Genomic DNA, 21091 nt, shown 5'->3' with positions numbered 1-21091 from the left:
GAGTGGATGGCAACATCAACAGCCTGAATTATCAAGAAATTTTTGCTGCCCATTAAATTCCAAACTACAATAGAGGACAAATTTTGCAACAGGATGGCGCTCCTTCTCATACTTCAATATTAATGCTTTACCAATGATTAACATCAAAACAGATGCTTTGTGACACAGATAGACAAGGATGAAGAGATGTTGACAGCATCCTATTCATGGGTGTGATCTTATATAGAGTCCAAAACCACAAAGGGTGACGTGCAGAATGGATCGTTTACCCCTCCTAAACTGCAAACATCCAGTGAAATATAATACATGACCTTGGCAGTGTGGTAGCGGTTGCCTCCACTAACCCCATCAAGACAGCGACGACCCAGTGACCATGAAAGGAGTCAGGATGCTGCTTGAATGGGTGATACCATGGTTCATCCTCAGCCTCAGACTATCAGCAGCCACCACCGGTATGTAAACCAATGGGACAGAATGTGAGCTAAGATGAAACCTTATCCAACTGTATAACCTTGGAGTGTCTGTTAGGCACTGAGTGTCTATTAAGTATAAAAGGCCACATTCTGGCCTCATTTGTTTCTTGTGCATACTGGATGATAGAAATGTAAACATAGTCTTATTTTGTCTGACTAAAATGTGCAGTTATGATATCCACTTGACGCATATTGTCATGAATTCACATCATACCACTTTGATTCAGACTGCAGCAGAGATAGTGTATCCATTCATCCAATGCTGTTTTGTGCATATTCAATACGTACCTCGGAACCTCCTGCAAGCACTGGTTTCTCGTAGAACCGGTCGGAGTGGGACCTAATTATTATATAGCTGTTATTATTCTTATTATTATTATTGTTATATATCTGTTCTATGTGTAATAGACATTATCAATGTCTACTTATTTTACCATCAGGTGGAAAGCAAAAACACAATTTTTTAAAATTTAATTGTAAATAAATTCAGACATCAAGGGGATATAAATGTTTTTTCTTTTTTCAGTTACGGTTCAGACAGTGACCAAAATGACAATAGTTACAGGTAATAATTAGTTTTCTTCAAATACATAATAAAACTAAAAAGAAAAAAAAAACATTTGCACTACAAACTACTTTGTAAGGAAAGGTTTTGCTCCACAAATTAGAGCTGAGACCCTCACAATGGCCAGTTGTGCAGCGTATGGGGAAACTACCACTTCAAGACTTTCGATATAGAGTACTTCAATCTTCCATTCACTTGCAAATACATCCTAGTCCACCTGTGTAAAGGCAGCTATGACAGTTTTTGGCCTGTAGCTTGTGAAGTGGTGTTTGTTCCCTGTTTTGTATAGAGGTATTACCCTTGCTGTTTTAATTTTGTTTGAAAATAAATCCCTTTGGAATGATAAGTTACAGATGTATGTCATATCAATGTCATTCACATCAGAAGACTTACTGTTTTTACGTTCCTTGACAATGTTCAGTATTTCTTTCTCATCCACTGCTTTGAGGAATATTGAGCTGGGATTTTCTTCTAGCAGCCTGTCTAGTTTTTCTCCAAGTGTTCCTGGATTTGGGATTCTTCCTTCAAAGTCAGGTCCAACATTTACCAAGAAATTATTAAATTGGTTAGCTATGTCCTCCATGTTATAATGCTCATTATCCTTGTCAATGTAATACCTAGGATAACTTGCTAGTCTAGTGCTATTTCTCCTAATACTGTTCAGATTATTCCGTATTCCCTTAATATTGTTTTTGTTATCTTCAAGTATTTTCCTATAATATTCTTTTTTACTTTTTCTTATAGTATGAGTTAAATTATTTTTGTATTTTTTTTAATATTTATTCTCTGCCTCTTTAGTTCTTTGTCTTGAAATCCCTGTAGAGTGTTTTTCTTTTTTCAGACATTTTGTAGTTTCTTTGTGATCCATGAACAGTTACTGTATTTAAAATTTCTGGTATATTCTTTGATTGGACAATGTTTGTCATATAGTGACCTAAATATTTCCAAGAATATTTAATATGCACTAAAAGCATCTCTTTCTTGGTATATCACACTCCAGTTCTGTGCCAGTAGGTCATACATTAGTGCGTTGATGGATTCCTCTGACCTCACTCGTCCTTATTGTATTTGTTTGTTTGACTTATTATTCCTGAAAATGTTATCATATACTGTGAAATCAGGCAGGTGATCACTGATATCATTAATTAATAGTCTGCTTACCGTGTTATTGTCAATGTCATTAGTGAATGTATTATCTATTAGAGTGACACAATGGGAAGTAAATCTGCTGGGTCTGGTGACTTTTGGATACAAGCTCAAACTGTATATTGTCTTGACAAATTCAGCTGTCATTTTATGATTATTATCGAAGTTTGCATACAGGCTTCTGCTGTTGAAGTGGTTAATTGATCTAACTTAACTATTGTTGCTGAAGGTGGAGAAAAATTTATTGTCTGGGTCTATTTCATGACCCAAGTTCTGTAAACTAATCGTTGGATTGAAATATTTTCAGTTCGGATTGGTCCTTTCCACTTTTTCCCTGAGTTGTGTGTTCATCATCTTCAGATGTAGGCTGAGTTCTATCAGTGAGTGTCATGGTTGCATTTGTTCTTTATTGTTATATTATTGTCCAGCTCATTAGGATCATTGATATTTGTCCATATCTATGATGCTTCTGACCACCAGCCCTTCAGCTTCTTCAGATGTTCCATTTAATATTTTACAATTTGAAGTCCAAGCGTTCTGTATTTTGTTCTGCTTCTTAAGGTAGCGTTTCTCTTCTGGCTATGTCTGCTTTGTTCTATTTGAACTGTGCTGGAGAGTGCCTCGCTCGCATGGAGATTTTCCTCTTCATGGTGTCACTTCTGCAGAATTTCACCTTTTCCTGCTCTGAAGGAACGGACAGTATTGACCTTAGAGCTCCAGTATGGGTCCAGTGTTGATGGTTGATGGAAATCAAGACTAAGCAGCGGCTCGGAGCTCTGACAACTGGCGTAGTTTTGCACTTTACTGGTGGTACTGTGAATTATTTCACACTGTTTTAGTGGAGTGACACTACAGTACAGTCGTACTGAACTCCTTCAGCTCAATTTAAAGGTCCGTCAAACTGGGTGTCACTATTACCTGCTTTGGTGATGGGAAGTGTCACCAAAGCAGGTAAGCAGTGGCAACGATGAGGTGGAGATCTGTGTGGTTGTGTTTTCTGGCTTTGTCTGTCACCAATGTCATCGAGGTCCAAGCCAGACTGGGTGAGACTCCGACTGTTTTGGGTGTTATACATTTTTTTCAGAACTTTAATGGTGTAAATAAATTTGGCTGCTTAAGAGGATGAAAAATCCTGTCTCAATATGAGTTTTTTTAGTGACTTCAACTTGTATCTGTGTAAATGTTTTCCAGTCCACAACCATGTCAGCAGCATCTGCAGCACCTGGGGCAGAGAGCACTTCAAGACATTTGATGGTGATGTGTACCAGTTTCCTGGTACATGTGAGTACAACCTGGTCTCCGACTGCCACGAGTCCTACCAGGAGTTCTCTGTGCACGTGAAGAGGACAGAAAACGATGGAAACCCTACAGTCAGTTACGTGGTGGTCACCATCAATGACCTGTCGTTCCACCTCAGCAAGACTTCAATCACAGAAAATGACGTGCCGTAAGTGAAAAAACGACATATAGCCTGTGAAAGTAGCTGATATTTGTGCTTTATAATTAAAAACACATTGGTTTTGTTTCTAGTGTCAACTTGCCATATTACAAGGCAGGAGTGCAAGTGGAAAAAAATGCAGTTTACATCAAGCTCCAGTCCAAAGTTGGCATCACTGTCATGTGGAACGGTGACGATGCAGTCATGGTAAAAACTGTATTATGATGATCATTTAGACTGCTTCATATTGTGTGTTTCCTGAATGTGACACTAGAACACACACACAGATGCAGTCATATTTATGTATTTATTCATGTGGATGATATTTGAATTGATTCCACAGGATTCTTGGGACAAAAACTATATTCAGAAGAAATTATACAATAGTTATCAGTATACACCACCGGAATACTTATTTTACTTTTAGAATACATTCATCGCGTTTTGTGTTTGCTTTTTACATACTTTAAGTGTACATGGTGTATTTAAAATACTTTCTGTGCATTTTAGGTGGAACTTGACCATGAATATGCTAGTCTTACTTGTGGACTTTGTGGAGACTTCAATGGTGTTTCAGTCTACGATGAGTTCATTCATAATGGTATATCTGCAAATTCACTCTGTATTTATTCACGTAATCTGCTACATTTAGCTTTTGGCACTAAGAATGTCAAGTCAAGTCACTTTTATTTGTCTGTAAAGATGTAAAAGAAGTTGACCTAAAGAACTTTCTGTGTTTTTAAAAAAAAAAAGGATTAACAATACAAATGTACATGACTGAAAGTGTAAAAAATGTAATCATATGCAGGTCGCAAAATCAGCCCCATTGAGTTTGGCAACAAACACAAAGTCCATCGCTCAAATGACGATTGTGAGGACCCTTATGAAGAGGAGGATGAATCACTGGAGTCTGTTTCTGAGTCATGCAAGGAGTTTGTGAGTTTATTATCCAGCTGGCTAATAGAGATGTAATGATATGTAGTACAGCAGAGTCACCTCTGTAACCTCTGTTACCTGACACTTTTGTCCCTTTCAGCAAACCATCTGTGAGGAGATGCTGCGTTCAGAGTCCTGGAGCTCCTGCACCAAACTGATCAACCCTGCACCGTACATCCAGGCCTGTGTGCAGGACATGTGCAGCTGCACCAACAGCTCAGAAGACTTCTGTGTCTGCAGCACACTTTCTGAGTTCTCCCGACAGTGTTCTCATGCAGGAGGAGAACCTCCCAGCTGGAGAACGCCTCAGTTCTGTGGTAACGTTTCCTGTTCTCTTTCTGTTGGATTATCATCTTTGTGATTTAGACATTATGGGATGGAGAGAGAATTACAGCATTGAAACTGGCTCAGTTACAATAAAAGGTTGAGTTGTACCATGTATCTTCACAGCTAAACAGTGCCCGTTCAACATGGTTTATGAAGAGAGCGGTTCTCCTTGCATGGACACCTGCACACATCAAGACACAAGTTCACTGTGTGAGGAACACAAAATGGACGGCTGCTTCTGTCCTCCTGGTTAGAGATCTTCACATCTGAGCAACTGTTTACATAAAACACTTATTGTAGTTTCACTCATAATTACCTTCATATGTAACTGTCCACTTCAGGAACTGTGTTTGATGATATTTCCATGAGGGGGTGCATTGCTCAGTCTGAATGTCAGTGCAAGCACAGCAAAGTCTATAACTCTGGGGAGATTTACCAACAGGACCGAGAGAAATGGTAGGTCAAATGTTTTATAATATAGACAGAATGTTTTATTTGAGTGTGGTGTTTTTTCATCTTAAATCATTTGGGTTTTTCAGCACATGCCTTGAGGGCCGATGGGCTTGTGAGATTCTTCAAACTCCTGCTACGTGTGCCGTTGAAGAGGGTTCACATGTAACTACCTTTGATGGGAAAACTTACACCTTCCATGGAGAGTGTTACTACACTCTGGCCAAAGTGGAAAGCAAGGTGAGCGCGTTTTAGCTTTGTACAGTTCAATGGCAGACGATACGCAACCAAGCGATGAAATAAATACTTTATTTTTCATTTAATTGTACTCACACTATGTATATCTCAGGATGCTACAAGCCCAAAGTTTACCATCCTGGTCCAACTGGTGCCTTGTGCAAACCAAGAGTTTGACACTTGTCTGAAGAATGTTAAAATCCTGCTAAACAACGACAAAAACAATGTAAGTTAAATGCTAAAGTCATTATATTAATTGACACTGTTTATGGAAACACAACACTAATGACTGATTCTGTTTTTATTCAGGTGTTAACATTCACTTCTGATGGCACAGTAAAGCAGAACATGCAGACCATCAGTTTGCCGTACCACACAGGTACGACCGACAAATGGAAACTCTGAATGAAATATACTACTGTCAGCTTTCATTTAGGCTGTGAGAACAGGAGATGAACTCACTGATGTGTTAATTCTCTTTATTCAAAGGAGACATCAGCATATTCCATGCCTCATCCTTTCACATCTTGCTCCAGACCAGTTTCGGGTTACAGATTCAGATCCAGCATGTGCCTCTCATGCAAGTCTATGTCAGCCTGGAACAGAGCTACAGAGCAAAGACTCGTGGTGAGTTTTACATTTGGTGTAACATTAAGGAATATTACATCTCAAATCATCTCTGATTTCCTTAAAACTTGTACTATGCACATTTCAAATGGTTGATGAAATTTTAGACTGAAATTTTTAGACTAATAGATTAATTTTAGACACAGTTTATACTCTCTTGTATTGTTCAAAAATAAAACACCTGCAATACTTGTAATCATCATTTCTTATAGTATTTTCTGTAAAACAGTCTGTGATTCTAGGGACAGCACATGTTGGTCCCACAGGGCAGCAGGTCTATGCTATATCTGGGCCAAGAACACCAGGTTACTTAGCCTAAATGAGATTCCTCCATAATGTGGCTGAGAGATGAGGAAGGACCTGATCAGGATGCTTCCTGGGTGACTTCAACTGAAGGGTTTTCTGACATGTTCAGCTGATATTAGACGTCAGAGTAGACTCAGAACATGCATGAGAGCTAATATGTTTCATCTGAATTGGGAATGCCACAAAATCCCCCATGAGGAGCTGGAAAACACTGGTTTGTGGAGGGACATGTGGAGTAGCTTGCTTAGTGTGTTGTTGAGACTCTGGATAAGCAGCAGAAAATGAATGGATTTTTCATTTATTACAGAAAATGCTGACCACCAGAAAATTTCAATCTTTGGCTGTTACTTCCGTTGTCTTCTCACCCCCCTGAATCCCACCCAATTAACAAAACATAAGTTTGATTTCAGTCAATAATTGGTTATCTATAGAAATGCTTACATGATGATTTCTGTTTTATTCAGATTTCCTTCTGAAATATTTGATTTCTTCAGGTCTATGTGGGAACTACAACATGGTCCTGTCTGATGACATGAAGACTCCTCAAGGGATCATTGAGGGAACTGCAGCAACTTTTAGTAACTCTTGGAAGGCAAACCTCATGTGCCAAGACAGAGAGGAGCGACTGGATGACCCCTGTTCTCTCAGTGTGGAAAATGGTAGCTAACAGTAGTTGTTTTATGTGTCAGTCAAGTGCACTGATTTCTATGTTGGATGTGATAATATTTTCAATGCAACTGAATAGTCCAGTGCAATTTTAGACACTGAAAACTGGCTTGTTGTTTCCCTTTTTAAAGAGAAGTACGCCAAACATTGGTGCGCTTTGCTGCTCGGCCCAAATAATACCTTCACACAATGCCATTCAGTGGTGGATCCTGAGATATACTACAAGGTACAGAAAAACCTTTCTGTAAGTCTTATATTGAATCTGATGGAAATGTAATTCTCTAAAATGTTTGCTGTTTTCTGCAGCGATGCACTTATGCGAGCTGTAACTGTGAGAAGAGCGAGGCCTGCCTGTGTGCCGTCTTCTCCTCCTACACAAGAGCTTGTGCATCAAAAGGAGTGTTCTTGATAGACTGGAGAGAGAAAGTGTGCGGTAAGACTTCATTTAATGTGTTTTGGTACAGTCAAGTAATAATTTCTGCGGTTTAATTAAAATTTTCCCGTGTATTCATTAGTCATACAGCTATTACATAACCATCTTTACATTTTGCACAAAACAGGTAAATACACAGAGAGCTGCCCAGCATCTCAGACCTTCTCTTACAAGCATCAGAGATGCCAGTTGACTTGCAAATCATTGGGCTCAGTACAGCAGAGCTGCATCTCTGACTTCTTGCCTGTGGATGGCTGCTCCTGCTCTGAGGGTCTCTACCAAAATGAAAACGGTATCTGCGTCCCCATGGAAAAATGTCCCTGTTACCATAATGAAGTGTACATTAAGCCAGGAAAGTCCATCAGCATCAAAGATGAACACTGGTGAGTCAGTTCAAGGTTTCAAATGAATTCTCTAAGGATTCAGAATGAGAGTAATGCATGCAGTATCGAAAGTCTAAAACAAAACTACATTTTTCAGCAGCTTTGGATTTTCTCTTATATATTTGGTGTCTTTTCTAGTGTGTGCACCAACGGAGTGCTTCATTGCCATTCTTGGAGACTCCGCTCATCAGGTCAGTTTATTTAAAAATCTCCTTTTCTCCCCATTTCGCAGACATTTGGTTGATACAATGTATATTAAAGCAGAGGTGGTACTTTTGTTACAGCATGCCCTTCTCCAAAAGTATTCTTCAACTGCTCTGCAACGGTTGCAGAAGAGCTGGGACTGCAGTGTGCTCGAACTTGCTTAAATCTGGATAGCGATGACTGCGTGAGCTGCTTTTGCTGCCTTGTCTCAGCTAACCTCTAAAATAACTGAGTCTAATTCATTTTTTCTGAATTTAATGTGTGAACATCATGTTACACAGACCATGTAACCCACAGAAGACAAATACACAGTACTTTCCAGACAGTTTCAGACAGCCATTTACAGCATCAATAATGATTGTGATCCTTCTGTCTTCCCAGATTTCCACAGATTGCGAATCTGGCTGTGTGTGTCCCGGTGGCCTCCTTGATGATGGTAAAGGTTCCTGTGTCAATGAAAATGAGTGTCCATGTCAGCATAATGGCCATCTCTATATCCCAGGAGCACAAATTCCTAACCAGTGCAACACCTGGTATGATCATATTTTATCAGCTATAGAATATAAAATGGTAAAATAAATAAATAATAATCGTTTTCATAGTTCTATGCATGTTTTGATGGCAGTATTCAAAATAGTGTTTAATATTTCACCATCTATGATATATCCAGTACCTGCAAAGGTGGAAAGTGGAAATGCACAGAAGAAAAGTGTCCAGGAACTTGCATTATTTATGGAAGTGGTCACTATGAAACATTTGACCAGCAAACATATAGATTTCAAGGACATTGTGCCTATGTTGCTGTCAAGGTAAATATTACATGTTAAACTCATTCAAATACTGTGTCTGAAATCTGCCTCTCATTCACTCATCCAGTTCTTAGTCGGTAAACTGAGATTTTGAACACTAATCATCCTCAGTTTGCATCATCTCTGACAGTTTTTGAGAGACACAACTGTAATTTTCTTGTGTATAAAATGTAGTGCACTAAGGTGTGTGGTTGTAATAAATCATAGAGAAGTACAGCTGCCTTTAACTAAAGTTCTTAGTATTATCGGGACTTGGATAACTCGACAGACATACACTGGCAATCCACAAAATAGTTGCGACCTGGATTTAACTAAGCAAATAGGTAAGAGCTTTCCATTGAATAATTAAGACAGTGATGGATATGTTTCAGCTGGCAACAACTTATTTAACCTTAGTTAATACAGTGAGGAACTTCTCAACTAAACAACCATGCCGGAAGACATACCCTGTGGTTGTAGAAAGGAAGTTGATCTGTTTCAGAAGTGTCAAATTTTTGGCCTGCTTCAAGCAAAGAAATCAAAGGAGACTTCTGAAACTACTAAAATTGGGTTAATCCTTTAAATGGCACTCATTGAAATATTTTGAAATTCAAAATTTCAACCCTGGAGTGCTACTGGAAGACACAAGACTTTCTTGCTTTTGTGAAATTTTTCAGAATTTTTAAATTTCGTGTTGAAATTTAAGGCCAGTGAAGTTACCATATATGGTTCTTCGTCCATTAGTAGTAAAAAAAATAAATAAATAAAAATCCCCAAAATATATATATCATCACTTGGCACAACTATTAAAAAGTGTGTGTTTCATCAACTAACCATGGTTGGTTTTAACATTTCGACAGCAAATATGGAAGAGGACTGAGCTACAAGTCTGTCTTTTTCTAACTTTGGAAAAAAGAGAAAGTTTGATAAGTTCCAGGCCTCTGCTGATTGGTCAAAGTTCACGTTGTAGTGTGCTGTAACGTAGAGTGATCTTTGCTGATTCGCTGAGTGAAAACCACATGCTTCTTGACCTCACTGAGAGCAACGCCATATTTAATGTGTGCAGAAGTTACCAAATATGATCACTTGCACGATGAAGACTTAGGAACCATCCAAGCATTTTTAAAATCTGGCAGGATAGTGGTGAACCATCATCTTCGAGGAAGAAATATGATAGGTCATGTGGTCTAATGGGTCCAGATTTATCCTGTTCTAAAGGGATGGGTGCGTCACAGTAAGAAAAGAAGCAGATGAAGTGATGCACCCATCATGTCTAGTGCCTATCGTACAAGTCTGTAGGGGCAGTGTTATGATCTGAGGTTGCTGCAGTTGGTCAGCAGCAACGTTATGTGGCAAAAGAAGCTTATTGAAACAATGCCAAAGCAAATGTGCGCCATACTCAAAGCTAAAGGCGGTCCAATGCAATATTAGTGTACGACTTTTTCTTTGGACGGGCAGTGTATGTTGGCGATACATTTAGACACTTAGTGTTGTGTTCTATATTGTAAACAGTGTAATGATTTCAGACACAGTCAATGCTTGTGAAAAACGTACCTTCTGTCAGACTTCACCTAAGAAGTTTTTATCATCAAGGGCAAAATAGTCAATACATGATGCTTGAAAAAAAATTACTTTAAGGTGAGTAACTGTCATAATAAGGATTATGAATGGCAAGTGCAGATAAGTGTACGATTTTTCTTTCCTGCAGGAAAGAATGACACATTTATCTTAATTTAAGCTCTAGTTTTTGTCTGAAAATATTGTAGTAAAGGTGATGCTGAAGCTTAATTTGATTGTTGGTTTCTGCTCTTGAGAAAACACACAAAATGTTTATTGAATCTCTTTCCTTTAAGAACAACTGTGGCAACAAACAAGTGCAGGATAAATTTGGAGTTATTACAGAAAATGTACCATGTGGAACTACAGGCACCACATGCTCCAAAACTGTCAGAATTCACCTGGGGGTAAGATCTTACCTGAACACCTGTTAAGTTTTTTTTTTTTTTGTTTACGTAATTATAGCAGTTAACTGGTTTCTAACATTGCAGTGCAAGCTATATAAATCTTAAATCTTTGCATTCCAGCGAAAGGAAATCAAACTCTCAAAGGGTAAATATGAAGAGTCGGATCTGGGCAATGGCACTGAGATTCAGTACAGAATAAGAAAGGTCGGCTTGTACCTGGTCGTAGAGTCTGCCATTGGTTTGGCAGTGATGTGGGATCGCAAAACAACTGTTCGCATCCTACTGGAACCACAGCACAGCGTGAGTCAGTAATTGTTTTGATGATGATGACTGAAACCTCTTACATTAAGAGTTTTGAAATATTTTTGTCTCATCTGACCAATAGCTGTTTTTGCTGATCATTTTCTTATACCCCATATAAAGATCTGGGACAACAAAATTCTTGAGGCACTTATTGCAATATTCATAAAATAGAAAGTAAATGTAATATTCAGTTTGTTAGTGTAATATAAGTGTCAAATCCTGAGTGACTCTTTGGTGTGGTTGTACAGGGAGAGGTTTGTGGCCTGTGTGGAAATTTTGATGGTGATGGACAGAATGACTTCACCACCTCCGGTCAGCTGGTAGTGAGCAATCCATTAGAATTTGCCAACAGCTGGAAAGTGTCCAGCAACTGCCCAGATGTGGAAGTGAATGTTAATCCTTGTGAAGCAACACCAAATCGACATCACTGGGCAAAAATGAAGTGCAGCATTATAACTGGACAAACGTTCAAAGACTGCCACAATAAGGTAATGAGTTGTTTGTACTGTAATTGAAAATATGAAACACATTTTTGAGAATCTATCATCAACCGCTTAATGATGGAACAGGTGGATCCCCGTCCATTTCATGACAACTGTGTGAAAGACTCGTGTGCCTGTGACTCTGGAGGGGACTGTGAGTGTTTCTGCACAGCTGTTGCAGCTTACGCTCAAGCTTGTAATGAGGCCGGTGTTTGTGTTGCATGGAGAACTCCAGACATCTGTCGTAAGTAAACTATTTTGCTATTTTAGTTTTTCAACCTCTTGTTTGAGGGCCGATGAGCTCAAACAAGACATTGGTTTTGGATCCCGAAATTCTCATGACCCCAGCATTTAAAGATATATATGTCTGCAATATATACCCATTTTGACTACCAGTCAAAAGTTTGGACACACCTTCTTATTTAAAGATATTTCTTTATTTTCATGACTATTTCCATTGTAGATTCCCACTTATGTAGTAAACAAAAAAGTGTGAAGTAAGTCTAGATTCTTCAAAATAGCCACCCTTTGCTTTGCACACTCTTGGTATTCTCTCAATGAGCTTCATGAAGTTGTTACGAGGGTAGCTGGAGAACCCAGGCACAGACAAAGAAACTGACGGACAGGTGAATAAAAAAAAGGGTTAAACAAAATAACTAAACCAATGCATAGAATAGGGGACTGAACTGGGGGGAGGAGAAAACTAAATCAAACAACTTAAAAAAACACTACAAACATACACTACAAATTCAAAAATGGAAATCTACAAAACTAAAACTGAATTAACAAAACGAAGCTAAGGATGAGTCTTCACAAGAAGGGGGAACTGAAAACAGAGGGGCGAGGCAGGAGACAAGACAGGTACAACATGCCGGAGAAAGAAACGGGGCCTGCGGGAATCCAGGAGAAGAACTGAGTCCATGCGACGAAATCCAGGGTAGGGGAAAACTGTCAGGGATCTGACAGTCTATGGTCCGACGCAGAGTCAGTGAAAGAACAGAGCCTAAATAGCTGGAGGTGAGGTCGAGAACAGGGGAGCAGAGTGAACTAATTACGGTACTGCAGCTGATGAACATCACTGCAATCAGACTGCAGCCAGGAGATGCAGGGTGAGAGAGACAGGAGGGAGAGAGAGATGACAGACAGAGGGAGCCAAAGGGACAGACAGGTCAAAACAGATAGATGAAGAGGGACAAGAAGGGAGAAAGAGGAAAAAAAGGGAGAAAGAGGCAAAGAATGGGGGCTGTAGCAGGGACAATGACAGAGGTAGTCACGTGAAATGGTTTTCACTTCACAAGATGTGCCTTGTCGAGCTTAATTTGTGGACTTTCCTGCCTTCTTAATGGGGCTCGGACCATCAGTTGTGTTGTGCAGAAGTCAGGTTGTTACACATTACAGCTTTGAATTCTTGAGGTATTCTCTACAAGATTGCCATATTCAGGTATCTGATGTTCTGTGGGTTTGGAGTCTGGACTTTGGTTAGGCCACTGAAGGAGAGTCGGAAATTTGTGTGAAGCCTTTCAAGTCTTGCCTTGGCAATATACCTCGGATCCTTGTTAAGCTGATAGCTGAGCCATTCTCCCAGTCTCAGGTCACTGCAGTCTGGGGAGGGGTTTTCTTCAAGAGCTTCTCTGTTTATGCTACATTCATTTTCTGAGAAGTGACCTCATATCACGATGCTGCCATCACCATGCTTTAGTGTAGGGATGGTATGAGCAGATGATAAGCACTGCTCTTCAACAGATTTATGCTCAGAGAATTCAATATTTGATGCCTAAGATCAGAGAATCATTTCTCTCATGCACTCAGAGTTTTTGAAATGCTGTTTGGAAAGTCCAGGTGGGCTGCTATGTGCCTTTTAAACGAAACTGGTTGTCTTTATAGCAGTTTCTCCCATCTTCTGAGATCATTTCTTAAGTTCTGAAGTGTTATAGTGACAGTTGGATTCTTCCATTTCACAGTTTTTGAGGCCACTGTTTCCCAGAGAAAACTTAGTTTTGGACATGATTTTATACTCTTGTCCTGATCTATGCTTCACCACAGTTTTACAGTGTAGGTCTACAGAGAGTTCCTGGACTTCATGCTTGCTTCTTGTGCTGACCTGTATAACAGTGAGATCTTCTATACAAGTGTGTGTCTTTCTAAACTCCACTGAGGTTGTCAAGGATATTTTTCAGTTAAGTTTTAGTCACATGTAGATGATTAAAGCAACATTGTGCACCTGACCACAATATGGAGCACCATGGCAGTTTCTGAATAGTTTTGGAAATGAGAAATATTTTCAGATATTTGATTTTTAATAAATTTTCAAAACATTAATTTTGTCATTGGAGGTTATTGAGTATAGAGTGATGGGCAACTCATTTAAAAATAAATCTACAACTTTAGAAAATGAGTTTAAAAAAAAAAAAAAAAAGGTGTGTTTGCTTTCCAAAGTGGCTGAATTTAAGTATAGTTTACTATTCTATTCTTCACACAAAACACCTAACATTTTAATTGGTCCATTTGTGCTATATGTAATATGTATATGTCAGAGACCGTGTGCACCAGTGCATGTGTTTGTGCATATAATGCCATTTGTTTCATATATATATATATATATATATATATATATATATATATATATATATATATATATATACACACTCAATTTCAGTTCAGTTTCATCAAAGTGCTGAATACGTCATTAATATTAGCTTTTAGTTGTCTTCACTTCATTTTCCTGTATCGTTATTATTGTTTTCTTTACTGTGGAGTAAGTTATAAATTCCCAAATATAGCTATGCTAAAATGTTCAGCCCTTGGGTCTTATAAAGATTTACTGTGAGAAGGTGGGGTTTTGGAATTGGAATTATAGAGGGAAAATTAGATATCTGAATCAATATTTTCTAAATACATAACATAGCTTGGATCTATTCTTTGTAGCTGTCTTTTGTGATTACTACAACAGCCCAGACGACTGCAAGTGGCACTACAACCCTTGCCACACTCCTTGCTACAAGACATGTTTGAATCCACAAGGAAATTGTAGCAATCCAATACCCAACCTAGAAGGTAAGAGGTTACCTAGGACCTGTTGTCGCACATTACATCAGATAATTTTGCAAGTCAAAAAATGTAGTATGATGTTTTCTGATGTGACATTTACAGGCTGTTACCCTGTATGCCCAGAAGATAAACCTATATTTGATGAGAAGAACCAGACATGTGTGGACATATGTCCCTATTGCATTTACAACGGGACTGTATATGAAGAAAATGAAGTTATTTACAATGTGACTGACAATTTGGGAACGTGTTACTATGCAATCTGCATTAATGCAACAGTGATACATGGAAATGAATCATGCCCTATTACAACTACAACTGCAGGCCCAACTACAACAATCACAACCCCAACAACTCAACCTCTTACTACAACTGCTGGACCAACCACAACAGCTACAACCCCAACAACCCAACCTCCTACTACAACTGCAAGCCCAACCACAACCACTACAATTACAACCCAATCCCCGACTACAACTTCAGGCCCAACCACAACAGTTACAATCCAATCCCCTACTACAACTGCAGGACCAACTGCAACAACTACAACCACCCAAACTGCGACTACAACTCCAGTTCCAACCACAACCACAACAGTTACAACCCAAAATCCTACTACAACTGCAGCCCCGACCACAACTAATCCTTGTATCACATATGAGTGGTCAGACTGGTATAACGTGCATGATCCAAGTACAGATCACAGTGACTGGGAAACATATGAGAACATCACAAACAGTGGTCTACAAATATGTGACAAACGCTTATTTATTGATTGTCGAGCTGTTCATTTCCCGGACATGGACTTCAATGATTATAAAACTCAAACTGGCCAAGTTGTTAGTTGTGATGTGGATTATGGATTGATATGTAAAGTAGAGGACCAGTCAAGACCTCCACGAAAGTGCTTTGACTACAAGATCAGAGTATTTTGTGCGGTAAATATATGTGAATCCACAACCACGACAATCACAACTCCAACATCCCAACCTCCTACTACAACTACAGGTCCAACCACAACAGCTACAACCCCAAACACCCTACCTACTACTACAACTGAAAACCCAACAAGTACAGCCCCAACAACTCAACCTCTTACTACAACTGTAGGCCCAACTACAACAAGAACTACAACAACCCAACCTCCTACTACAACTGCAGGCCCAACCACAACAGTTTCAACCCCAATAACCCAATCTTCTACTACAGCTGCAGGCCTATCCACAACAGTTTCAACCCAAACAACTCAACCTCTTACTACAACTGCTGGACCAACCACAACAGCTACAACCCCAACAACCCAACCTCCTACTACAACTGCAAGCCCAACCACAACCACTACAGTTACAACCCAATCCCCGACTACAACTTCAGGCCCAACCACAACAGTTACAATCCAATCCCCTACTACAACTGCAGGACCAACTGCAACAACTACAACCACCCAAACTGCGACTACAACTCCAGTTCCAACCACAACCACAACAGTTACAACCCAAAATCCTACTACAACTGCAGCCCCGACCACAACTAATCCTTGTATCACGTATGAGTGGTCAGACTGGTATAACGTGCATGATCCAAGTACAGATCACAGTGACTGGGAAACATATGAGAACATCACAAACAGTGGTCTACAAATATGTGACAAACGCTTATTTATTGATTGTCGAGCTGTTCATTTCCCGGACATGGACTTCAATGATTATAAAACTCAAACTGGCCAAGTTGTTAGTTGTGATGTGGATTATGGATTGATATGTAAAGTAGAGGACCAGTCAAGACCTCCACGAAAGTGCTTTGACTACAAGATCAGAGTATTTTGTGCGGTAAATATATGTGAATCCACAACCACGACAATCACAACTCCAACATCCCAACCTCCTACTACAACTACAGGTCCAACCACAACAGCTACAACCCCAAACACCCTACCTACTACTACAACTGAAAACCCAACAAGTACAGCCCCAACAACTCAACCTCTTACTACAACTGTAGGCCCAACTACAACAAGAACTACAACAACCCAACCTCCTACTACAACTGCAGGCCCAACCACAACAGTTTCAACCCCAATAACCCAATCTTCTACTACAGCTGCAGGCCTATCCACAACAGTTTCAACCCAAACAACTCAACCTCTTACTACAACTGCTGGACCAACCACAACAGCTACAACCCCAACAACCCAACCTCCTACTACAACTGCAAGCCCAACCACAACCACTACAGTTACAACCCAATCCCCGACTACAACTTCAGGCCCAACCACAACAGTTACAATCCAATCCCCTACTACAACTGCAGGACCAACTGCAACAACTACAACCACCCAAACTGCGACTACAACTCCAGTTCCAACCACAACCACAACAGTTACAACCCAAAATCCTACTACAACTGCAGCCCCGACCACAACTAATCCTTGTATCACGTATGAGTGGTCAGACTGGTATAACGTGCATGATCCAAGTACAGATCACAGTGACTGGGAAACATATGAGAACATCACAAACAGTGGTCTACAAATATGTGACAAACGCTTATTTATTGATTGTCGAGCTGTTCATTTCCCGGACATGGACTTCAATGATTATAAAACTCAAACTGGCCAAGTTGTTAGTTGTGATGTGGATTATGGATTGATATGTAAAGTAGAGGACCAGTCAAGACCTCCACGAAAGTGCTTTGACTACAAGATCAGAGTATTTTGTGCGGTAAATATATGTGAATCCACAACCACGACAATCACAACTCCAACATCCCAACCTCCTACTACAACTACAGGTCCAACCACAACAGCTACAACCCCAAACACCCTACCTACTACTACAACTGAAAACCCAACAAGTACAGCCCCAACAACTCAACCTCTTACTACAACTGTAGGCCCAACTACAACAAGAACTACAACAACCCAACCTCCTACTACAACTGCAGGCCCAACCACAACAGTTTCAACCCCAATAACCCAATCTTCTACTACAGCTGCAGGCCTATCCACAACAGTTTCAACCCAAACAACTCAACCTCTTACTACAACTGCTGGACCAACCACAACAGCTACAACCCCAACAACCCAACCTCCTACTACAACTGCAAGCCCAACCACAACCACTACAGTTACAACCCAATCCCCGACTACAACTTCAGGCCCAACCACAACAGTTACAATCCAATCCCCTACTACAACTGCAGGACCAACTGCAACAACTACAACCACCCAAACTGCGACTACAACTCCAGTTCCAACCACAACCACAACAGTTACAACCCAAAATCCTACTACAACTGCAGCCCCGACCACAACTAATCCTTGTATCACGTATGAGTGGTCAGACTGGTATAACGTGCATGATCCAAGTACAGATCACAGTGACTGGGAAACATATGAGAACATCACAAACAGTGGTCTACAAATATGTGACAAACGCTTATTTATTGATTGTCGAGCTGTTCATTTCCCGGACATGGACTTCAATGATTATAAAACTCAAACTGGCCAAGTTGTTAGTTGTGATGTGGATTATGGATTGATATGTAAAGTAGAGGACCAGTCAAGACCTCCACGAAAGTGCTTTGACTACAAGATCAGAGTATTTTGTGCGGTAAATATATGTGAATCCACAACCACGACAATCACAACTCCAACATCCCAACCTCCTACTACAACTACAGGTCCAACCACAACAGCTACAACCCCAAACACCCTACCTACTACTACAACTGAAAACCCAACAAGTACAGCCCCAACAACTCAACCTCTTACTACAACTGTAGGCCCAACTACAACAAGAACTACAACAACCCAACCTCCTACTACAACTGCAGGCCCAACCACAACAGTTTCAACCCCAATAACCCAATCTTCTACTACAGCTGCAGGCCTATCCACAACAGTTTCAACCCAAACAACTCAACCTCTTACTACAACTGCTGGACCAACCACAACAGCTACAACCCCAACAACCCAACCTCCTACTACAACTGCAAGCCCAACCACAACCACTACAGTTACAACCCAATCCCCGACTACAACTTCAGGCCCAACCACAACAGTTACAATCCAATCCCCTACTACAACTGCAGGACCAACTGCAACAACTACAACCACCCAAACTGCGACTACAACTCCAGTTCCAACCACAACCACAACAGTTACAACCCAAAATCCTACTACAACTGCAGCCCCGACCACAACTAATCCTTGTATCACGTATGAGTGGTCAGACTGGTATAACGTGCATGATCCAAGTACAGATCACAGTGACTGGGAAACATATGAGAACATCACAAACAGTGGTCTACAAATATGTGACAAACGCTTATTTATTGATTGTCGAGCTGTTCATTTCCCGGACATGGACTTCAATGATTATAAAACTCAAACTGGCCAAGTTGTTAGTTGTGATGTGGATTATGGATTGATATGTAAAGTAGAGGACCAGTCAAGACCTCCTCGAAAGTGCCATGACTACGAGATCAGAGTATTTTGTGAGGTAAATATATGTGAATCCACAACCACGACAATCACAACTCCAACATCCCAACCTCCTACTACAACTACAGGTCCAACCACAACAGCTACAACCCCAAACACCCTACCTACTACTACAACTGAAAACCCAACAAGTACAGCCCCAACAACTCAACCTCTTACTACAACTGTAGGCCCAACTACAACAAGAACTACAACAACCCAACCTCCTACTACAACTGCAGGCCCAACCACAACAGTTTCAACCCCAATAACCCAATCTTCTACTACAGCTGCAGGCCTATCCACAACAGTTTCAACCCAAACAACTCAACCTCTTACTACAACTGCTGGACCAACCACAACAGCTACAACCCCAACAACCCAACCTCCTACTACAACTGCAAGCCCAACCACAACCACTACAGTTACAACCCAATCCCCGACTACAACTTCAGGCCCAACCACAACAGTTACAATCCAATCCCCTACTACAACTGCAGGACCAACTGCAACAACTACAACCACCCAAACTGCGACTACAACTCCAGTTCCAACCACAACCACAACAGTTACAACCCAAAATCCTACTACAACTGCAGCCCCGACCACAACTAATCCTTGTATCACGTATGAGTGGTCAGACTGGTATAACGTGCATGATCCAAGTACAGATCACAGTGACTGGGAAACATATGAGAACATCACAAACAGTGGTCTACAAATATGTGACAAACGCTTATTTATTGATTGTCGAGCTGTTCATTTCCCGGACATGGACTTCAATGATTATAAAACTCAAACTGGCCAAGTTGTTAGTTGTGATGTGGATTATGGATTGATATGTAAAGTAGAGGACCAGTCAAGACCTCCACGAAAGTGCTTTGACTACGAGATCAGAGTATTTTGTGCGGTAAATATATGTGAATCCACAACCACGACAATCACAACTCCAACATCCCAGCCTCCTACTACAACTACAGGTCCAACCACAACAGCTACAACCCCAAACACCCTACCTACTACTACAACTGAAAACCCAACAAGTACAGCCCCAACAACTCAACCTCTTACTACAACTGTAGGCCCAACTACAACAAGAACTACAACAACCCAACCTCCTACTACAACTGCAGGCCCAACCACAACAGTTTCAACCCCAATAACCCAATCTTCTACTACAGCTGCAGGCCTATCCACAACAGTTTCAACCCAAACAACTCAACCTCTTACTACAACTGCTGGACCAACCACAACAGCTACAACCCCAACAACCCAACCTCCTACTACAACTGCAAGCCCAACCACAACCACTACAGTTACAACCCAATCCCCGACTACAACTTCAGGCCCAACCACAACAGTTACAATCCAATCCCCTACTACAACTGCAGGACCAACTGCAACAACTACAACCACCCAAACTGCGACTACAACTCCAGTTCCAACCACAACACAAACAGTTACAACCCAAAATCCTACTACAACTGCAGCCCGACCAAACTAATCCTTGTATCACATATGAGTGGTCAGACTGGTATAACGTGCATGATCCAAGTACAGATCACAGTTGACTGGGAAACATATGAGAACATCACAAACAGTGGTCTACAAATATGTGACAAACGCTTATTTATTGATTGTCGAGCTGTTCATTTCCCGGACATGGACTTCAATGATTATAAAAACTCAAACTGGCCAAGTTGTTAGTTGTGATATGGATTATGGATTGATATGTAAAGTAGAGGACCAGTCAAGACCTCCACGAAAGTGCTTTGACTACAAGAATCAGAGTATTTTGTGCGGTAAATTATGTGAATCCACAACCACGACAA

General features: G+C 40.4%; 1 protein-coding gene across 1 annotated transcript in view; it reads left to right on the top strand.

Moving 5' to 3' along the window:
* The first annotated feature begins 310 nt into the window (after positions 1-310).
* The window catches only part of LOC111584089 (mucin-2-like), a 35565-nt gene continuing 14784 nt past the window's right edge, over positions 311-21091 (top strand). The window contains 26 exon segments of the mRNA XM_055009184.1: positions 311-452; positions 3376-3631; positions 3715-3829; positions 4133-4223; positions 4431-4558; positions 4659-4875; positions 5009-5134; positions 5227-5341; positions 5425-5575; positions 5685-5798; positions 5882-5951; positions 6062-6199; positions 7000-7164; positions 7303-7397; positions 7478-7604; positions 7732-7987; positions 8126-8178; positions 8272-8375; positions 8573-8724; positions 8862-9000; positions 10833-10943; positions 11064-11243; positions 11495-11734; positions 11816-11972; positions 14654-14782; positions 14879-20745. Coding sequence (XP_054865159.1) covers positions 374-452; positions 3376-3631; positions 3715-3829; positions 4133-4223; positions 4431-4558; positions 4659-4875; positions 5009-5134; positions 5227-5341; positions 5425-5575; positions 5685-5798; positions 5882-5951; positions 6062-6199; positions 7000-7164; positions 7303-7397; positions 7478-7604; positions 7732-7987; positions 8126-8178; positions 8272-8375; positions 8573-8724; positions 8862-9000; positions 10833-10943; positions 11064-11243; positions 11495-11734; positions 11816-11972; positions 14654-14782; positions 14879-20745 — 9375 coding nt within the window. The 5' untranslated portion in view covers positions 311-373.

This window comes from Amphiprion ocellaris, chromosome 3 (assembly GCF_022539595.1).
Source record: "Amphiprion ocellaris isolate individual 3 ecotype Okinawa chromosome 3, ASM2253959v1, whole genome shotgun sequence".
In the NCBI taxonomy this organism is placed as follows: domain Eukaryota; kingdom Metazoa; phylum Chordata; class Actinopteri; family Pomacentridae; genus Amphiprion; species Amphiprion ocellaris.
The sequence above is the reverse complement of the archived record's forward strand: the minus strand, read 5'-3'. Positions and strand labels throughout refer to the sequence as shown.